General features: G+C 40.2%; 1 protein-coding gene across 1 annotated transcript; it reads left to right on the top strand.

Moving 5' to 3' along the window:
- The first annotated feature begins 85 nt into the window (after positions 1-85).
- Positions 86-17983, top strand: PAICS (phosphoribosylaminoimidazole carboxylase and phosphoribosylaminoimidazolesuccinocarboxamide synthase). Its single transcript, XM_084899450.1, has 9 exons — positions 86-473; positions 4645-4842; positions 10159-10337; positions 11353-11532; positions 11635-11748; positions 12740-12823; positions 14313-14493; positions 15742-15900; positions 17402-17983. Exons 1-9 carry the CDS (start codon positions 458-460, stop codon positions 17566-17568), a joined length of 1278 nt encoding a protein of 425 aa, XP_084755576.1. The 5' UTR covers positions 86-457; the 3' UTR covers positions 17569-17983.
- Positions 17984-17999: the final 16 nt, after the last annotated feature.

Here is a 17999-nt window from a genome sequence, read left to right as displayed (position 1 = left end):
CTTCTCTCGCAGGGGATGTACCCTTCGAACGGCCCTACCCCCGTGCCTTCCCCCGCCGCCGTCACCACTTGGTACACTCCAGCCTCTGAACCGTTCTCGCAGCAGAGAAAGGAGCTCCATCCGCGAGCCCTGGGGAGCGGGGAGGGGCCGCCTTTACGCGCCACTTTCCGCCTCTGGTGGCACCGCGCCGGCGCGGGGCCCGAAGGGGGCGAGGCGGGGGCGGGGGGCGTCGCTGCGCCTGCGCGGCGGGAATCCTCGCGGAGCGGAGAGCGCTGGCTCCCGGAGTCCCAGTCCGCCCGGGGGGCAGAGGCAGCCGGGGTTCCGGGGAGTGTCCGTGGGCCGCGCCTCCCTCCCTCCCTCCCTGGCCCCGTGAGCCTCTCTGTCCACTCCTCCTCCTCCTTCCCCGAGTCCCGCGTCTCTGCCCAGCGCGGCCGCTGCTCGCAGCCCAGCCGGGATCATGGCGACAGCCGAGGGTGAGTAACGGGCCTCGGCCGCCTGGTCTGGGCGCGGACACGTGCGCGCCCGGCGGCCCTGACCCCAGCCTCCCGCTGGCGGAGCCCGAGCGCCCTGCACCCGCCCCCCCTCCGGCCGGCGCGGGGCGCACACGTGGCCCGGGCGCCGCCGCGCGGGGCGGTGTAAATAGAGCGCCCCCGGGCCTCCCCGAACTCTGAGTCCCCCGGGACTGCCGCTGGGATTGGGGGTTGGGGGGGAAGACGGTGAAGGAAAGGGATGATTAGAACGAGAAATGGCCAGCGAGTGGAGAGGTGCCTGGAAATCAATTTTGCAGTCAATACGTTGCTGAAAAAACAAACACAGGAACATCTTGTGTTGACTCTTCCAATAGGTGACTCTTCTTGTTAGGTCAATAATGACCTTCTAGTTCAGAAAGTTAATCATTGAACCTGCTGGAAAAAATTGCTATTTTTCTGTCCAGATTTTGGGTGTTATTTTAAAGGGTCTTGTGATGCCCTGGTGGCTTTGGAGAGCTCTGAAGCCAGCAGGCAAAAAGTTTCCTTGCTTCACCTTTGCATTGATCCTATTTACATCATCAGTTTGCTCACACATCCAATTTCTAAATTTATGGTGAACCCAAATCCTTGTATTGGCGGGTCAGTACATTCTCTTCCACATAGAAAAATTGAAATTTTTCAATTTAGGTTAAGAATTTTTAGACTAAACAAAACAGGTTCAGATGATAACTCCGTGAATCAAGGTACTAGATCAGAATTTTCCTACCATGTCTCTAAACTGGTAGAATCTCAAAAATCTTGACTCTCACTTTCTTCCACCTTGCATATTCATGGCAAGTTAATCAATCCTGCCAAAATGTCACTTATGGTTTCTAAAAGGGACATCCTTGCTCAAAAATGTTCAGTGCAATCCAAGAGCAATTAAAACCCAGTGTGAAATACCCTTTCATTCACATCGGGCTTGCTGCTTCCTTCCCACCTCTTCAAGCTTAACTTTGATTTTTCACCATTGTGATCCTAGGCTTCCATTCCAGAAAGGTTAATTCACCCAAGGTCACTGCTCTCTCTTTGTTTATTTAGGCTGTATCTTCCAGAACAGGTCTGTCTAGTGAAACCTTATGTAACTTTCTTTACTAGTTGCCATGTTTTAAAAAGTAAAAAGAAACCAGTGAAATGAATTTTAATGTATTTTATTTAGCCCAATATACCCAAAATAGTGTCGTTTCAATATATAAAGCAATATTAAAATCGTGATATTTTGCATCCTTTTAAAAAAAAAATAAATTTTATTGATTATTCACAGAGAGGAAGAGAGAGGGACAGAGAGCTAGAAACATCGATGAGAGAGAAACATCGATCAGCTGCCTCCTGCACACCCCCTACTGGGAATGTGCCTGCAACCAGGGTACATGTCCTTGACCGGAATCGAACCTGGGACCCTTCAGTCCGCAGGCCGACGCTCTGTTCACTGAGCCAAACCGGTTTTGGCTTGCATCCTTTTTTCATATTGAAATCCATTGTGTATTTTTATACTTGATTTACATCTCAGTTCTGAGTAGCCACATTTCAAGTATTTCATAGCCACATGTGGCTAGTGGCTACCTTATCGGTCATCAGACTCCTAGGTGTTCTTACCACTTCTCTGTGCAAGTTCTATACTTTGCAAGACTTACCGGTAAGTTTCATGAAGTAGTCTCAATCCTCATTAGCCTTTTCTGAATACATCCACTAATTTGTAGCAGGCATTTTGGTACTTGTAGCATGTTCCCCATGATTAAGATATTTCTACCCATAATTGAAATTCCTACCCTATTTAATGACTAGGTTAAAAAGTATTGATTCAACTGAATTGAGGAGGGGCAGTAGGTACAAACTTTGTTTTGCCTTTTATCTAACCTAGGCAGCATCTTGACTTTTTCTTGCTCTGTTATCTCCCAAAGTGAATCAATTGTTCTTAAAATTTTTACCTTTCAGCTCAGCTGGCATGGCTCAGTGGTTGAGCATTGACCTACAAACCAGGAGGTCACACTTCGATTCCGCATCCATTGACCTACAAACCAGGAGGGCACATGCCTGGGTTGCTTGCTCTATCCCCAGTGTGGGGCAGGCAGGAGGCAGCCCCTGTCAGTGATTCTCTCTCGCCATCGATGTTTCTCTCTTCCTCCTCTCCCTTCCTCTCTGAAGTCAATAAAAATATATTAAATTTTTTTTTTTTTTTACTGTTTAAATATCTCGAGTCTTTTTCCTAGACCAGGACGTTTCTTGCTTGTATTGCTGCAACAATATACTCACTATTCTCTCCCATTCTTTCCCCTTCTTCATTTTATTTTTCATACAGCAGCCATAATATTCTTTCTAGAGAAAGGGAGTTACATTTTATTATGCTCAGGCCCAGAGAAAAATGTGTCTTTCAAATTCTGGGACCCCTAACATGGAGGAAACCTTTTCTATTTATACTTTTTCTAGCTCTTTTGTCTCCCAATTTGGAATGAGACTTCCCAGCCTTCAGAGAAAGAGGGCCTATGTGCTGGGAAGGGGCCATGAGACCATATCTCAAGGCCTGGCCTGGTGTCAGCACTGACAACTCTGATTGGGCAAAGCTTATGGCCTCTCTGGAATGGGAGTAATCTTATTTTCCTTATTATTTAAGCAAGCAAGAGTTTACAGAAGCCAAAATAGCAGGGTTAAAGTTTCAAACAGCAGTTTTTATATGAGATGGATGCTTCAGAAGGGCCTTTTAACCCTTGTCCATGAATCAATACATTATGATAGGAGATGGGGATTCATGCTCTACATTAGGCCCCTGCAGCAGTAAGCCACTTTAGTTAAACTAAACTGTAATTGCTTTGTTCACTGGTTCCCTCCACTAGCTGCAGGTGACCTATTTCCCCAATTCCTGTGGAGGGCTTATCTCCTGCCATTGTTTCTACCCTTAGCTGCCGCCTCCCTCCCTGCCCTGCAGCTATGTACACACAAAGTGCTCCAGACGACCATCCTTTCACTCCATGGTCTTTCTTTCACTACCACCTTCCTCTTCTGGTTAAATTTTGATCATTCCTCAGATCTCAGCCTAAATCCTCACGTTGTTCTTCTCTGAGGTCTAGACTAGGTTAGGTGGCTCCAGACTCAGCTTCCCTCAGACGCGGGTCACTTGACAGCATGAACTTCTAGTATATCCCTACTACCTGGCACATGGACATTAAAAAATGCTGATACTGAGAATGATTTCTCCCCTTGGAAATCTTAAGTCCTTGAATTTCTGTTCTCTCTTATCATCATCTAGGTCTTACAACCTGAATCAACGTTGGGTTCTCTTTGTTAGTTTCATGGTTGTTAATCCTCACCAGAGGATATTTTTTCCATTGGTTTTTAAACTTATTGGAAGGGAGAGGGAGAGACAGAAACTTTGATGAGCGGGGGATCAAGCCTGCAACAGGTGCATGCCCTTGACCGGAATCAAAACTGGGACCCTTCAGTTTGCAGGCCAGCAGTCTGCCCACTGAGCCAAACTGGCTAGGGCAAAATTGGGTTCTCTTGTCTTACTTTCTCAAAGTTTTCTGCAACTGTGAAGAGAAAGGGTTAATTAAGGGTGGGAGATTGAGAAGCAGGATTGGAAAAGAGAGAAAGGTGCTTCCAAGTGGGCTGTTGGTGGAGGTGCCTTCCCTTGCACATTAACTTGAAATCGGGAACCAATTTGGCTGAACTTGCTTATCTCGCCTGCCATGGAAAGCAGAAGTCAGGAAAAATAAAGCATTCCCTCTTCCCCAACCCTGGTCCCTGCAAGCTAGGTTAGTTAGTGTATATATATATATATATGCAAATACTGGTATGTTTACATTAATCTTAATGAATCTTAATTCTACTTCAGTTCTGCTCTGAGAGTCAGGGTGATAGTGGAAAGACTACAGAATTTGATAGGAGATTCAGAATTTTGTCTGGCTCTCTCATTTCCTAATTTGTGACCTTTACCTTTTGATACTTGTTTCCTAATCTCTATAACTATTTACATAATAATTGACAAAATTGTGTGAGTGAAATATGATGATGCATGTGGAAATACTTTAGAGTATATGCAGATAAGTTTATTATTGTTGTTCATTTTTTCATCATGCTAAGTAGTCTTTACTCTTTAGCAAAATTCTTCCTGAAATATGTTTCCATTCTATTTCCACAGTACTGAACATTGGTAAAAAGCTCTATGAGGGTAAAACAAAAGAAGTCTATGAATTGTTAGACAGTCCAGGAAAAGTGCTCCTGCAGTCCAAGGACCAGATTACAGCAGGAAATGCAGCCAGAAAGAATCACCTGGAAGGAAAAGCTGCAATCTCAAATAAAATTACTAGCTGTATTTTTCAGTTGTTACAGGAAGCAGGTAAGTGGCTCTCCCAGTAGCCTCCTCCTCCATGTTCTCTCTCACATACACATACTGGTCCTTTTCAGGGAGAAATGACACATTGTTTGTATTAACAACATGTTGATAACTAGGTATATAGTTTTTTAGTTATGATAGGAAGCAGGTAAGTGGCTTCCCCCACAGCTTCCCTTCATCGGGGAGGTATACACACAGCACACTCGAATCTCTTTCATGAGTAGGTGACACTATTTGTATTAACATTTTGTTTGGAGATGCCTCACAAGTAAGCTTAGTAAAATCAAACCAGGAACTCGGATTTCACTGAAACATCTTTCTTGATTTGGAATTAGTAAGTAGTAGTATTTAGTTAAGAAGAATCTTCCCTGCAACTTCTAAGACACCTTCCTAAGAGACTTACCTATGAAGGACCCTAAGGAATGTGCCTATGATTCTGGTGTTAGGCAGCTCTAATAGATGAGTTGAAATTTAGTCCCTGTAATTCTGTGTTCCATCCTTGGAGATAATACAGAATTTAAAATTTCTCTTCCATTTGAAAGTTCTGAAAAGTGTTTGAAGACTAACCACATTTCATCCTGCTATTCCCCCCCCAAGTGAGGGATTTGGACTAGATCAAATATCTTCAGGATTATTGCCTATTCCAAAACTGAAGACTTTCTGATAGAGAAGTCTATTAGAAAGATAAAAATAAGATCAGAACATCCTGTGAAGTGAAGGAAGGAGAATTAGGATAATGTATTTTTCTGCAGCTGATTGGTCTGTAGTGTATGAAATCTTAACCTGTAAAAGATTTGCATTCTTTCCCTTTAAAGTCTCATTGTCTTAGATCATTCAACCTTTTAAGCCTTGGTTCCTTACTATAAAATAAAAGCTTTGTTCTTTATCTCAGTTATAATTTTATAATTTAATAACTTTGTCTCCTTTTATTTGCACTTTTCCCAGTTTTCCTTTCATTACTAATGCTTCCAGTAAGCATTAGTCTTCCTTAAATCAAAAGGGGAATATATGTTTGTTGCCAGTCAAGGTAAACATGCCTGCCTTATACAAAATAATGTAAGTTATGCAGCCTTGTCAAATTCGGTGCCTGCCCCACCCATGACAAGCACTGGCCCAGAAGGCTGCCACAGAAACACTGTGGCTCATGGGCCCTGATCCCCTCTCCTGGGCTTCAGGGATAAATTTGGCTACAGACATCAAGGAAAACAAAAAACAAAATACGCAATTTAAGTTAAATAATCTGTCAGAAAAATAAGTAAATAAATAAATACATGTCATTACAGAATGGGTTCTAGATAGTTTTGTCTCTTCCAAAGTACCATTTCACTGTTCGTTAGTATTCACCCAAGGATACTTTTTCCACTGATTTTTAGAGAGGAAGGGAGGGGAAGAAAGAAACATGGATGTAGAAGAGACGCATCTATTGGCTGCTTCCCGCATGCACCCCAACCAGTGCTGGGGATCAAGCCTGCAACCCAGGCATGCACCCCTGCCTGGGAGTCAAACCCAAGTTACTTAACACTGTAAATTGTTAATAAGTTAGTTTCTATGTATCCACAGTAATTGCACATAGCTGTGGGAATGTGTGTATTGGTAACTAGTAACCCTAACTAGTACATACTCTTTAAAGTAATGGAAGGTAAGTACAACCCAAACTTTTATTTGCTTACTTAGTATGGCACTATCTGTATGTACACTTAATAGAGTTTAAGAACAAGTGAATTAGAGTGACCCAAGTTGTTTAGGGTTCTCTTAGTTCGACTTTGGAAGTCTTGTATCTCATGTAAGTAGGAAAGTTGATTACCTTAAATGAAGTACTCTTTTTTTTTTTCTTTTTAATATATTTTATTGATTTTTTTACAGAGAGGAAGAGAGAGGGATAGAGAGTTAGAAACATCGATGAGAGAGAATCATTGATAGGCTGCCTCTTGCACACCCCCTACTGGGGATGTGCCTGCAACCAAGGTACATGCCCTTGACCGGAATCGGACCCGGGACCCTTCAGTCTGCAGACCGACACTCTACCACTGAGCCAAACCGGTTTCGGCAAATGAAGTACTCTTAACAATTCTCTTTAAACTATTGTGTTTGACACATTTAACATAACTGAAACTTACTAGCTCACAGGAAATGTTGAAAAGTATTTTCCAAGCTTTATATGTTGTAAAATTAAAGAAAACCTAGGTTTTTTAAAATTCTTGAATACATTGGTTTTTTGGACAGATTAAGAGTTCTGTTAAGCTTTATGTAATTTTTATGTGCTAATCGTATGAGGTAATATGCAAATGACCGTTATGCCATGATGCATAACAACTGATCAGCAGGAGGGCGGGGCAGTGAACTACAAGCCCAGTGGCCAGCTGAGGCAAGTGGCAGTGAGCTACATACAAGTGCATGAATTTGTGCACAGGGCCACCAGTAGTTGAATAAATGCTATGTATAAGTAATACTGTTTTTCCCTGGAAATTATATTACGTGCTGTACCTAAGTTATAAGATTTGTCCATTTGGTCTCAGTGTTTAAAAATCAAAATTTAACCTTTTAAGTTTCAGCTCTCCCACAAAAATGCACTGAAATGACATTTCGGTGTGAGAGTAGTGATATGATTAACAATCCTACAAACCACGGATGGGAAGCTGGGCAGCCTTCCCATGGATGGCCCCAGGAATATATGGGCTGTTTAGCTGTCATACATGGCCATTGTAATTCAGAGTATGAAGTAACATATTTACATTTTCTTAGTAATCTTGATGGCTTTGAATTTCATAGACAACAGACAAATAGGGGACGGTCTTTTTCTCATCGCTTAATGTTAGCATGTGTGTTAAAAGGGACCATATCATTTAACTGGGTCAGGTTTTTTAGAAGCTTTTTTTTCCCTTCTTTTTCTTTTTCCCCCTATACAGGTTATTACCATAAGTTGATTCCGTGCTTTTGATTCCCTTAGATGTGTTCATGTTGCAGGGTGGGGGCTGGGAGGAGTTTCTCGGGGTAAAAGTAACTTGTTTATGTTTAAGCAATAGATTTGGACAAATGAGCAAATATGACTAACGATTAACAGGTCTGAAAAATAAGAGCTCTTGAAGCCAGGCAGAGAGGCACGTAGTAGTTAATCGCCTTGACTTAAGGAGCCCAGTCATTTTCTGTTTATGCAGCATACCACAATTTATTTACCCCTTCCCATTGAATTTTACTGGTCAAACCCAGATGAGATGCAGAGAAATTAGCGTAGGTTTTGAAACTGGACACTGCACTTCCAAGTCCAGGCACCATTACTCACTGGCAGCATACCCTAGAGTTACCACTTCATTTATTGAGTCTCTGCTGCTTTCCCTGTAAAATGTAAATTAATAATACCTACCTCAAAAATTTTATGTTTGGTTAAATAAGATAAGGCATAAAACACTCAGAACAGTGCAGAGCTTTCATAAATGTAGATTCCTTTCATGTATGGATACATGCATATAATCAAAGATCTCCAATCCTTTCCTAAGAAAACTTTTGTCTTAGAGGATTAGATTGGCAATGGAGGTACTAGCATTGCAGCCTTGAGATGAATATTATTATATTAAGCCCATGTGGGTTCGTTCATTTGCATTAACCCTCTAGTATTACTTTGTATTAGGATATAATAACACTTTGGGGACAGGTAGTATAGTATAGTATAGTATAATATAGTATAGTGATTAAGTGGGCAGTCCAGAGTTCAGTACAGGTTGGAAACCCTGCTATATCTACTACTAGCTGATGTAACTACTGTGCCTCAGTGTGTTTATCTGTTTTGTTGGATAATCATACTATCTACCTTATCAGGTGTTACTAGGGTTAAACAAAAAGAAAATAAATTAGCATTGCCTGACAAATTAGGTCTTGATACTTTTAAAAGTTACTTTGTGCTGAAACCCGTTTGGCTCAGTGGATAGAGCGTCAGTCTGTGGACTGAAGGGTCCCAGGTTTGATTCCGGTCAGGGGCATGTACATTGTTTGCGGGCACATCCCTGGAAGGAGGTGTGCAGGAGGCAGCTGGTCGATGTTGCTCTCTCATCGATTTTCTAGCTCTCTATCCCTCTCCCTTCTCCTCTGTAAAAAAATCAATAAAATATATTAAAAAAAGAAAAAGTTACTTTGTGACAAAATATACATACATAAAATTTACCGCTTAAGCCATGTTTAGATGTTACAGTTCTTGGCTACGCTATGCAACCATCACTACTATCTATTTCCATAACTTTCATTGTCCCAGACAGAAATCCTGACCCATTAAATAGTAGTTCTCTATTCCCCCTTCTCCCTAGCTTCTGATATCCTCTGTCTTAGATTAATCTATGAATTTGCCTATTTTAGGTACCTCATATATGTGGGATAAATTATATTCATTCTTTATTTCACTTAGCATGTTTTCAAGTTTAATGCATGTTGTAGCATGTTTTAGAATTTCATTCATTTTTATGATCGAATGTATATACTACATTTGTCTATACATTCATCTGTTGATGGACACTTGGGCTGCTTCTCCCTTTTGGGTATTAGTAATTACTAGTATGCTGTTGTAAATATTGGTATATGAGTACCCGTGTGAGTACCTGCTTTCAGTTCTTTTCAGTATAGCCTTTTGTAGAAGTGTTATTACATCACTCATAGAAGTGTTATTACATCACTATTATTAGTTTCCCGATAATAGTTTGAATAAGAGAGAAGGGAAAGGACCAACTATTTTATTTGTTCTTGGCCAAATTGGCCATTATGTCCATGCTGCTACTTTTTTGTTTTTTGTTTTTGTTTGTTTGTTTGTTTAAGGATAATTTACTTCTAATATTAAGAGAAAAAAGCTACCCAAAATTTAAGATTATAGCTGATTGTGCTAAGTAGATCGATATTTTACAAGGCCTGTATAATAATGGATCATAGAACATGAGAATCCTGCAACCAAATCTAATGATTTAGTGCCACTTAGATAAGTTATGTGCCTTGTGCAAAGTCAAGTACTTATTGGCAGATGTTCTCAGTAAGTATTTCTTGAGTGAAAAAAGTAATGAGTGATAAAGACACTGGAACTCAGATCTTCTGTTCCATTGTATATTTTGCCATGTGATAGGAAAATGAAATAGACCTGAGTATTTTGATAAGTAGTAGTAAGACATGTTAATTTTTCCTATTTTTACTTTTAAAAAAGTACATTTATTTTTGATAGTGTCATTTAAGGGAAATGTAATTAGATAGGGTTTTGTTTTTTTGTAAGGATAGAGTTTTATTATGCCTCAGATCTACTTTCTAAAATACAATTTTAATGGTGTTTTTGTTTTTGTTATTCATATATAGGTATCAAAACTGCTTTCACCAGAAAATGCGGGGAAACTGCTTTCATTGCACCAAAGTGTGAAATGATTCCAATTGAATGGGTTTGTAGAAGAATAGCAACTGGTTCTTTTCTCAAAAGAAATCCTGGTGTCAAAGAAGGGTACAAATTTTATCCTCCTAAAGTGGAGATGTTTTTTAAGGTATTTATGCATCTGTCTTACTATAACATAACTACAAACTTAAAATCAAGTCAAATATTTAAACATTAAATCGATGATGTTTCTCATTGATATTTTTATCTCTATCTCAAAAAAAAAAATAAAAAAACTTTTTACATTACAGTTATCACTCCAGAAACATGTCAATAATGTATACTTCCATTAGCAATCATAATTCAGCTTTGAAAAGGAAACACCTTTGAAAATCTATCTTACTTTCTACCAAAGCAACTAACAAAAATAATATTAGCAGTTACTAAGAAGAAAAGTAGCAATTCAAAAAAATTGTTAATGTACTCTTCAAGAGTTTGAAGTAAAGGCTACTATGAGGTGTCTTTTATATTCTAAGTAGAGGCCTAGTGCACAAAATTCATGCAAGGGTTTCAGTATTCACTTTGTCCAGTCTAATTAGCACATTAAATTTTTATTATTTTAGATACAGAAAAACTATTATCAATGTCTCTTATAAGCAAGAACATAAAATAAAGGAAGAAAGAGTCACTGGTTATAAATTTGTATTGGTTTTCTTTATTGAAACTGCTTTTCTCTTCCCATACTTGTGTTTAGTTTCTAGAGATAGGCCAAATTCTTTCAATACTTTATAATTAGAATGTTACCCAAATACTTTAAGTTTTAAAGTAACTTTTGAAAATATACCAACTGAATATATTTGCTGTGAATTAAAGAGTATTTTAAATAAAATTAAATCTTTAGAGGAAACGTTTTAGAGAAATATTTCTGAGATTTCATGCTCAACAAATAAAGGTCTTCAGATTATTATTAGAAAAGTTCAAACATCTTATATTTAACCTAGAGACCCAATGCACAAAAATTAGTTCAAGAGTAGGCCTTCCTTCCCCAACTGCCAGCACCAGCTTCCCTCCAGCACCCAGGACCCAACTTTGTCAGGAATGACGTTTGGAATGACATCTGGTCTAATTAGCATATTATCCTTTTATTATTATAGATTAATTGTAACCCTATACTTTATTTTCAGGATGATGCTAATAATGATCCACAGTGGTCTGAGGAACAACTCATTGCTGCAAAGTTTTGCTTTGCTGGACTTGTTATAGGCCAGACTGAAGTGGATATCATGAATCACGCTACACAGGCTATTTTTGAAATATTGGAGAAATCCTGGTTGCCTCTGGACTGTACCCTGGTTGATATGAAGGTACAAATAAAATGGAGATTTGAAAGTAAAAAATTACAACTGAGAAATGTCTTTAGTAGTATGGTTTTGAAAAACTTTTCTTCGGTGATCTGCTGTTTCTAGATTGAATTTGGTGTTGATGTCACTACAAAAGAAATTGTTCTTGCTGATGTTATTGATAATGATTCCTGGAGACTCTGGCCATCAGGAGACCGAAGCCAACAGAAAGACAAACAGGTAAGTGATATTTCAGGGTGGTTGTTATTTTTTATTCATTGTAAGATCAGGCTCCGGTAGAGGAGAAAGGAAAAGTGGGAGGAAAGAAAGGCAATTATTATTTACTAGCTGGGGGTGTCCCTCAACCTGGCCTGTACCCTCTCGTAATCTGGGACTACTCAGGGGATGTCTGACTGCCAGTTTAGGCCTGATGCTGCAGTGATCCCTCTTGCAATCCAGGACCGCTGGCTCCTAACCGTTGGCCTGCCTCATACCCTCTAACTGCCTCTGCCTCAGCCCCCACCACCCTGGCTTCATTGGGAAGGGCATCCAGAATGACATCTGGAAGGTTGTTTGGCTGTCCTGTCTAATTAGCATATTATGCTTTTATTATAGACTAATGTCCCAGTGCACGAAATTCATACACATTACAAGGGAATTAATTAGAGGTAATATTTTAGTATTGGTATTTGCCCTTTCTCTATAATAGAAGTGACAGAAATGAAAGAAAAGTAGTAAATGAATACGAAAATCTCCCTCCTGTCAGAATTTGGGACACTTCATGGGATCCATAGTCAAGTCCCTGCCCACGCATGGGTGTACCTCGAAATTGCAAGAGACCCATACCCAGCTAGCCCCACCCCCAGTCGGGGAGTGCAGCCTAAGGTCCCTTGGTGCCATTACAGATCCTCCAGCCTGGCCCTGGGGAGGGCGGCTCAGCTTTAGGTCCCCTGGCCTGACCTCAGGTCCCCCAATCCCAGTGCGAGGTTCAACGACCATTTGCATATTAGCTCTTTATTATATAGGATTATGATTTGAACCTTTGTTGTTCATTGCATTTTTAGTCTAATTCAGGAAATGAATTCATAAACTTAGATACATTTTCAGATATACCCTTTGCTAGGCAAACTTCATAATCTGTACCCAAAACTCAGAAACCAAAAATTGCAGATAACAAGAATATTACTAATTAGAATACTTGCAGCCTCAACATTCTGTCTTAATTTTCTAGTCATATCGTGACCTCAAGGAAGTAACTCCTGAAGGGCTCCAGATGGTAAAGAAAAATTTTGAGTGGGTTGCTGAAAGAGTACAGGTAAACCTTTTGTTGTAAATCTATGCTAGATTGTTTTTTTCTCTAAGAAATTCTTACTTCAAAGAGGAAAACAGCCTTGGCTGGTGTCGCTCAGTTGATTGAAATGTCATCCTGTGCATGGAAAGGTCTTGGGCTCCATTCCTGATGGGGGTGTGCTTGGGAGGCAACTGATTGATGTTTCTCTCATTTTGATATTTCTTTCTCTCCCTGCCTCTCTTCCTCTTTTCCTCCTTCCCTTTCTCTCCCCCCCCCCCCCCCTTCATCTCTAAGATCAATTAAATAAAAAAAAGTTTTCTTTTAAAGAGACAGTACTGTGCTTTTCTTTTCCTGGTGATTTAAAATAACAGAGCATCTTTAGGAAATGCACCAGCTGAACTGTCCTCCTTAGCTGGGTCCCTGGATCCCTGCTATTTAAGCATCCATTACACTTCTCCCAAATCCAATTGAAACCAAGAATCCTTGTTTCCTCCGGCCCCTGCAAGAGAAGTCTTGCATTTCTTACCAACCTACTCCGAGTTCCATTAGCCTGAGTTCCATGTGACATTAAAATGTCACGTTAACAGTTATGGTATTGTGGTTACTGTGATGTCATGGGAATTGAATAGGCTGGGTGGCTATCCAATGGTCATAGCTATCTTTCAGATCATCATTTCTATGGGAATATGCATTTGGATTCCATGTGACTAATAAAAGATTTGTAAAGCAACCTCTGTATTTTGGCTGATTGTGCCTTAAAACCTGCATTAAGCAGAATGTACTGCCCTAATGGGTCTGGCTCAATGGATAGAGCATTGACCTATGGACTGAATGGGTCCCAGGTTTGATTCCTGCCAAGGGCAGAAGCCTGGGTTGCAGGCTCGGTCCCCGGAAGGGGGCATGCAGGAAGCAGCTGATAAATGATTTTCTCTCATCATTGATATTTCTATCTCTTCCTCTCCCTTCCTCTTTGAAATCAATAAAAAAAAAAATTAAAAACAATACCAATGTACTAAAAATCTTAGGATAAAAATTAGAAGTTGAATTTCTATTCCTTATTATAATAAGCAGTTTAGTTAAAAAACGATACTCGCCCTAACCGGTTTAGCTCAGTGGATAGAGCCAGACTCAAGGGTCTCAGGTTTGATTCCAGTCAAGGGCATGTACTTTGTTTGCGGGCACATCCCCAGGAGATGTGTAGGAGGCAGCTGATCGATGTTTCTAATTCTCAATCCCTCTCTCTCTTCTTCTCTGTAAAAAATCAATAAATTATATATATATTTTAAATCATACTCTTTTGGTTTTAATTATGAAGAACTCTTTATAAAGTTTATTTTGAAAAATAAATTCTCACATTTTGTTCTGTTTATCTTAAATTTGGTCTATTAAAAAAGAAAATACTCTGTCCATATGTAATTTTAGTATAAACTGTAGCTCTGTAAATTAACTCATTCCAATATTTATCCATTTTTGTCTTTATCTCCTTTTACATATGCATGGTTTTCTCTTCCAGTTGCTTCTGAAATCAGAAAGTCAGTGCAGGGTCGTAGTATTAATGGGCTCAACTTCTGATCTTGGTCACTGTGAAAAAATCAAGAAGGCTTGTGGATATTTTGGCATTCCATGTGAGCTTCGGGTAACCTCTGCCCATAAAGGCCCAGATGAAACGCTGAGGATTAAAGCTGAGTACGAAGGTAAACATCTGATAACGAGCATTTCAGGATGTTCTCCAGATTTTGCCAGAGAATTTTATGTTTAGGCTAGTAATGCTTATAAAAGAGTGGATTAAAGAGAATGATTTGACAATTCAAGCAGGGAAGAAGATAAAGACTACAATTAGTCTTTTTTAAGAAAATATATATTTTATTGATTTTTCAGAGAGAGAGGAAGGGAGAGGGATAGAATAATAGAAATATCCATGATGAGAGAGGAACATCATTGATTGTCTGCCTCCTGCATACCCTCGGGGAATTGACTGTGCAACCTGGGCATGTGCTATGACTGGGAATTGAATCAGGGGCCTCTTGTTTCCTTACTCGACGCTGAACCACTGAGCAGCACAGGCCAGGCTGTCTTTACCTAATAGGAAGCCCCTCAAACACTATTTCTTAAATGCTCCAACAGAAAATTACAGAAAACCTAACATTAAAGCAGCAGATCCTCTCAAGTATCTTTAATGACCAGGTTTTCCTGAGAGGCAAACATGAAATTAAGTAGTAATTTCAAAACTGAGTATATAAAAGAAATCTTTTGATGAAATAGCAGTGAACTAAAATGTAATGGAGCCCTAGAGATACAACCCAATGTTTTTCAACTGGAAAAAAAATGTTTATGAATATTCTTTTCAAAGGTCATTGCTACAGGAGTTAAATTAAGTGGTTTTTTTTTTTAGAGAGGAGGGAAAGGTCTCAAAATTCTTTGATAATCACAGTAATAAAAACCAGACCTCTTTTCCCAGAAAACTGCAAAGGAGCAATTTATAAATTTATCAAAGAATGAAATGTTTTAGGGATATGTTAGAAAATAGATTGAAGGGTTTTAAATATTTGAGTACTATACTTAAGTTCCTTTCATCTCTTTTAAACCTGAAGCTCTAGCCTCTGTTACTCTTTGGAAGGACAGGTATTCTGGTGGTGGTGTTCTGTTTCCTTAATCTAAGTGGCAATAATAGAAGTGGCTTTGAGCCATTCCCTTTAAACGTTGGTACCTGCTCCTGTCCTTTAACCTATAAATCTCAAAATGGCCAAACCTATTCTTGCTACTTCATTGCTTGATGTATAAGTGGTAGAGTGAACGTTATATTTAGAATATATAAATATGTAATGTTGTATTTATGCTTTTGCTAGAAACTGATGAACTGAAGGAGTTAAGACACATGAGCTCTTATTTTCAACCTATCTTTAAATATTTTTAGCATAATGATAAACTTGTGATTTCCCTAGGGGATGGCATTCCTACAGTCTTTGTGGCAGTGGCAGGCAGAAGCAATGGTTTAGGACCAGTGATGTCTGGTAACACTGCATACCCAGTTATCAGCTGTCCTCCCCTCACTGCAGACTGGGGCGCGCAGGATGTGTGGTCTTCTCTTCGACTACCCAGTGGTAAGATTCATTGAATTTTAAAAAATTCTTTATTAAAAAGTTTAAACATGCACAATAGTATAGAGAATCCTAATATATAAAAACCCAGAGTCTGTAACATGCAAAACAGCCAAAGGCTCGGCCGACTGGAAGTCAGTGCTGGGTGGTGACCCACTTCGGGGTCTCCAACCCAGCACCGACTGCTGAGGGGCTGCAGATCAGGCCCGAAGAGAGGCCTGGACAGAGAAGTAGGGTCTGATCCATAGACTCCATGGCAGCTGTTGATCAGCATTTGCCTCTCTCTTTCGCTCTGGGCCTGGTCAGCAGCCATGCCTCTCTCCAGGGCCTCCGCTGGGGCTGCTGATCAGCCTCGCCTCTCTAATCAGGCCCAGAGATGATATGCCCGGAGATGCTGACTGGCATAGAAACCAACTAATCAGAACAAATTTGGATGAAGTGTGAGGTGTCGGTGGCTGCCCAGGGCACGACCCATAGGTTGAGAACTGCTAGCAGGGTTGCCTAGACCATCAGAAAACAGATATTTACATTATGATTCATAACAGTAGCAAAATTAGTTATGAAAATAATTTTATGGTTGGGGGTCACCACAACATGAGGAACTGTATTAAAGGGTTGTGGCATTAGAAAGGTTGAGAACCACAGAAGTACAGAAATACTTGAGATAACAATATTTTTTATTATCTACTAGAGGCCCAGTGCACAAAATTTATGCATTGGGGGGGTGGCTCAGCCAAGCCTGCACCCTCTCCAATCTGGGAGCCCTCAGGGGATGTCCTATTGATGGCTTAAGTCCGAGCAGGCCTAAGCCACAATCTGGCCTCCCTCTGCAGGAGGTGACTGGGCTGCTTAGGGGAAGGCGCCGCCCCCATTACCCTGGTGCTGCTGCCATTCCCGGCTGCCGTAGCCACCAAGGTGTTTTCATCCACACAGACTCCAGTCCCTTCACCACAAAAAAATGAGAATTTTAGGCATTTTCAAAATGTCTTTTTCATAGTATGACATTTCTTTTTTTTTTCTTTTCTTTTTTTCCAATCAGCAGTCAGAAAAGGTGTTTCCCTCCAGCTCATGTGCAGAAGCAGGACTGCCGGAACGCTGAGGCTGGCAGGCCCTGCTGTCTGTATGCAGGCCCCGGCACCTGGCAGCCAGGCCCTGCTGTCTGTGGGCCTGCACGCTGGCTTGCTTGCCCCGGCGCCAGGCAGCCAGGCCCTACTCTCTGTGCTTGCCTTGCCCTGCCCACCAGGCCACCAGCCTTGCTGTGATAGGAGGCTGTGGGCTGCGGGGACAGGACACAAGTGTTCCATGCACTTCCTGGTGGCCGGTCGTCTATCTGGTCATGACAGCCCTAAGCAATTATTAGTTTACATGGTTTTTTTTTGTTGTTCTTTTTTTTTAGTTTACATGGTTAACAGGACTTCTCTGAGTATAAAATAGTTTGCTTAAGTAGTATTTTCAGTATTAATTGACAGCTCAATTTTCTGTCTTTTCCTTTCTGAACCAATAGGTCTTGGCTGTTCAACCATACTTTCCCCAGAAGGATCAGCTCAGTTTGCTGCTCAGATATTTGGATTAAACAACCATTTGGTGTGGGCCAAACTGCGAGCAAGTATATTGAATACCTGGATTTCCTTGAAGCAGGCTGACAAGAAAATACGAGAGGGCCGTTTATAAGAAAAGAATATCATAGCATTTTTTTTTTTAGAAGAAAAACTATAATTTTCTAATTTAGCTGTAGAAAAAAGTTAATCAAGGTGAAAAGATTTTAAATCAGAGAAAACAAAACTTATTAGTGAATAATTGCTCCTCTAGATTCATGGATTAGTAGAATATATGTACATATTTAAGAACATTTTAAAATTAACCTCTCCCACTATATGGTTATTATGAGGTGGGTAACAATCAAATATATTTCTTAAATGCTAATCATGTTCTATTATAGAGCTCTGAATTTACTACTTATATCTCAACCCATGAGTTCTAAGAAGTTAAAATGATTTTAACTAAGAGCAACTGATAGAGAGCAATAAAGTGCTCGTCCTCAATTTGATCTTTACAGAATTCTGAGGATGTGGTTTTTTATTTGCAATCAGTATCTCAGAAAA

Source organism: Pipistrellus hanaki, assembly GCF_964339955.1.
Source record: "Pipistrellus hanaki genome assembly, chromosome: 1".
NCBI classification, from domain to species: Eukaryota; Metazoa; Chordata; class Mammalia; order Chiroptera; family Vespertilionidae; genus Pipistrellus; species Pipistrellus hanaki.
The sequence above is the reverse complement of the archived record's forward strand: the minus strand, read 5'-3'. Positions and strand labels throughout refer to the sequence as shown.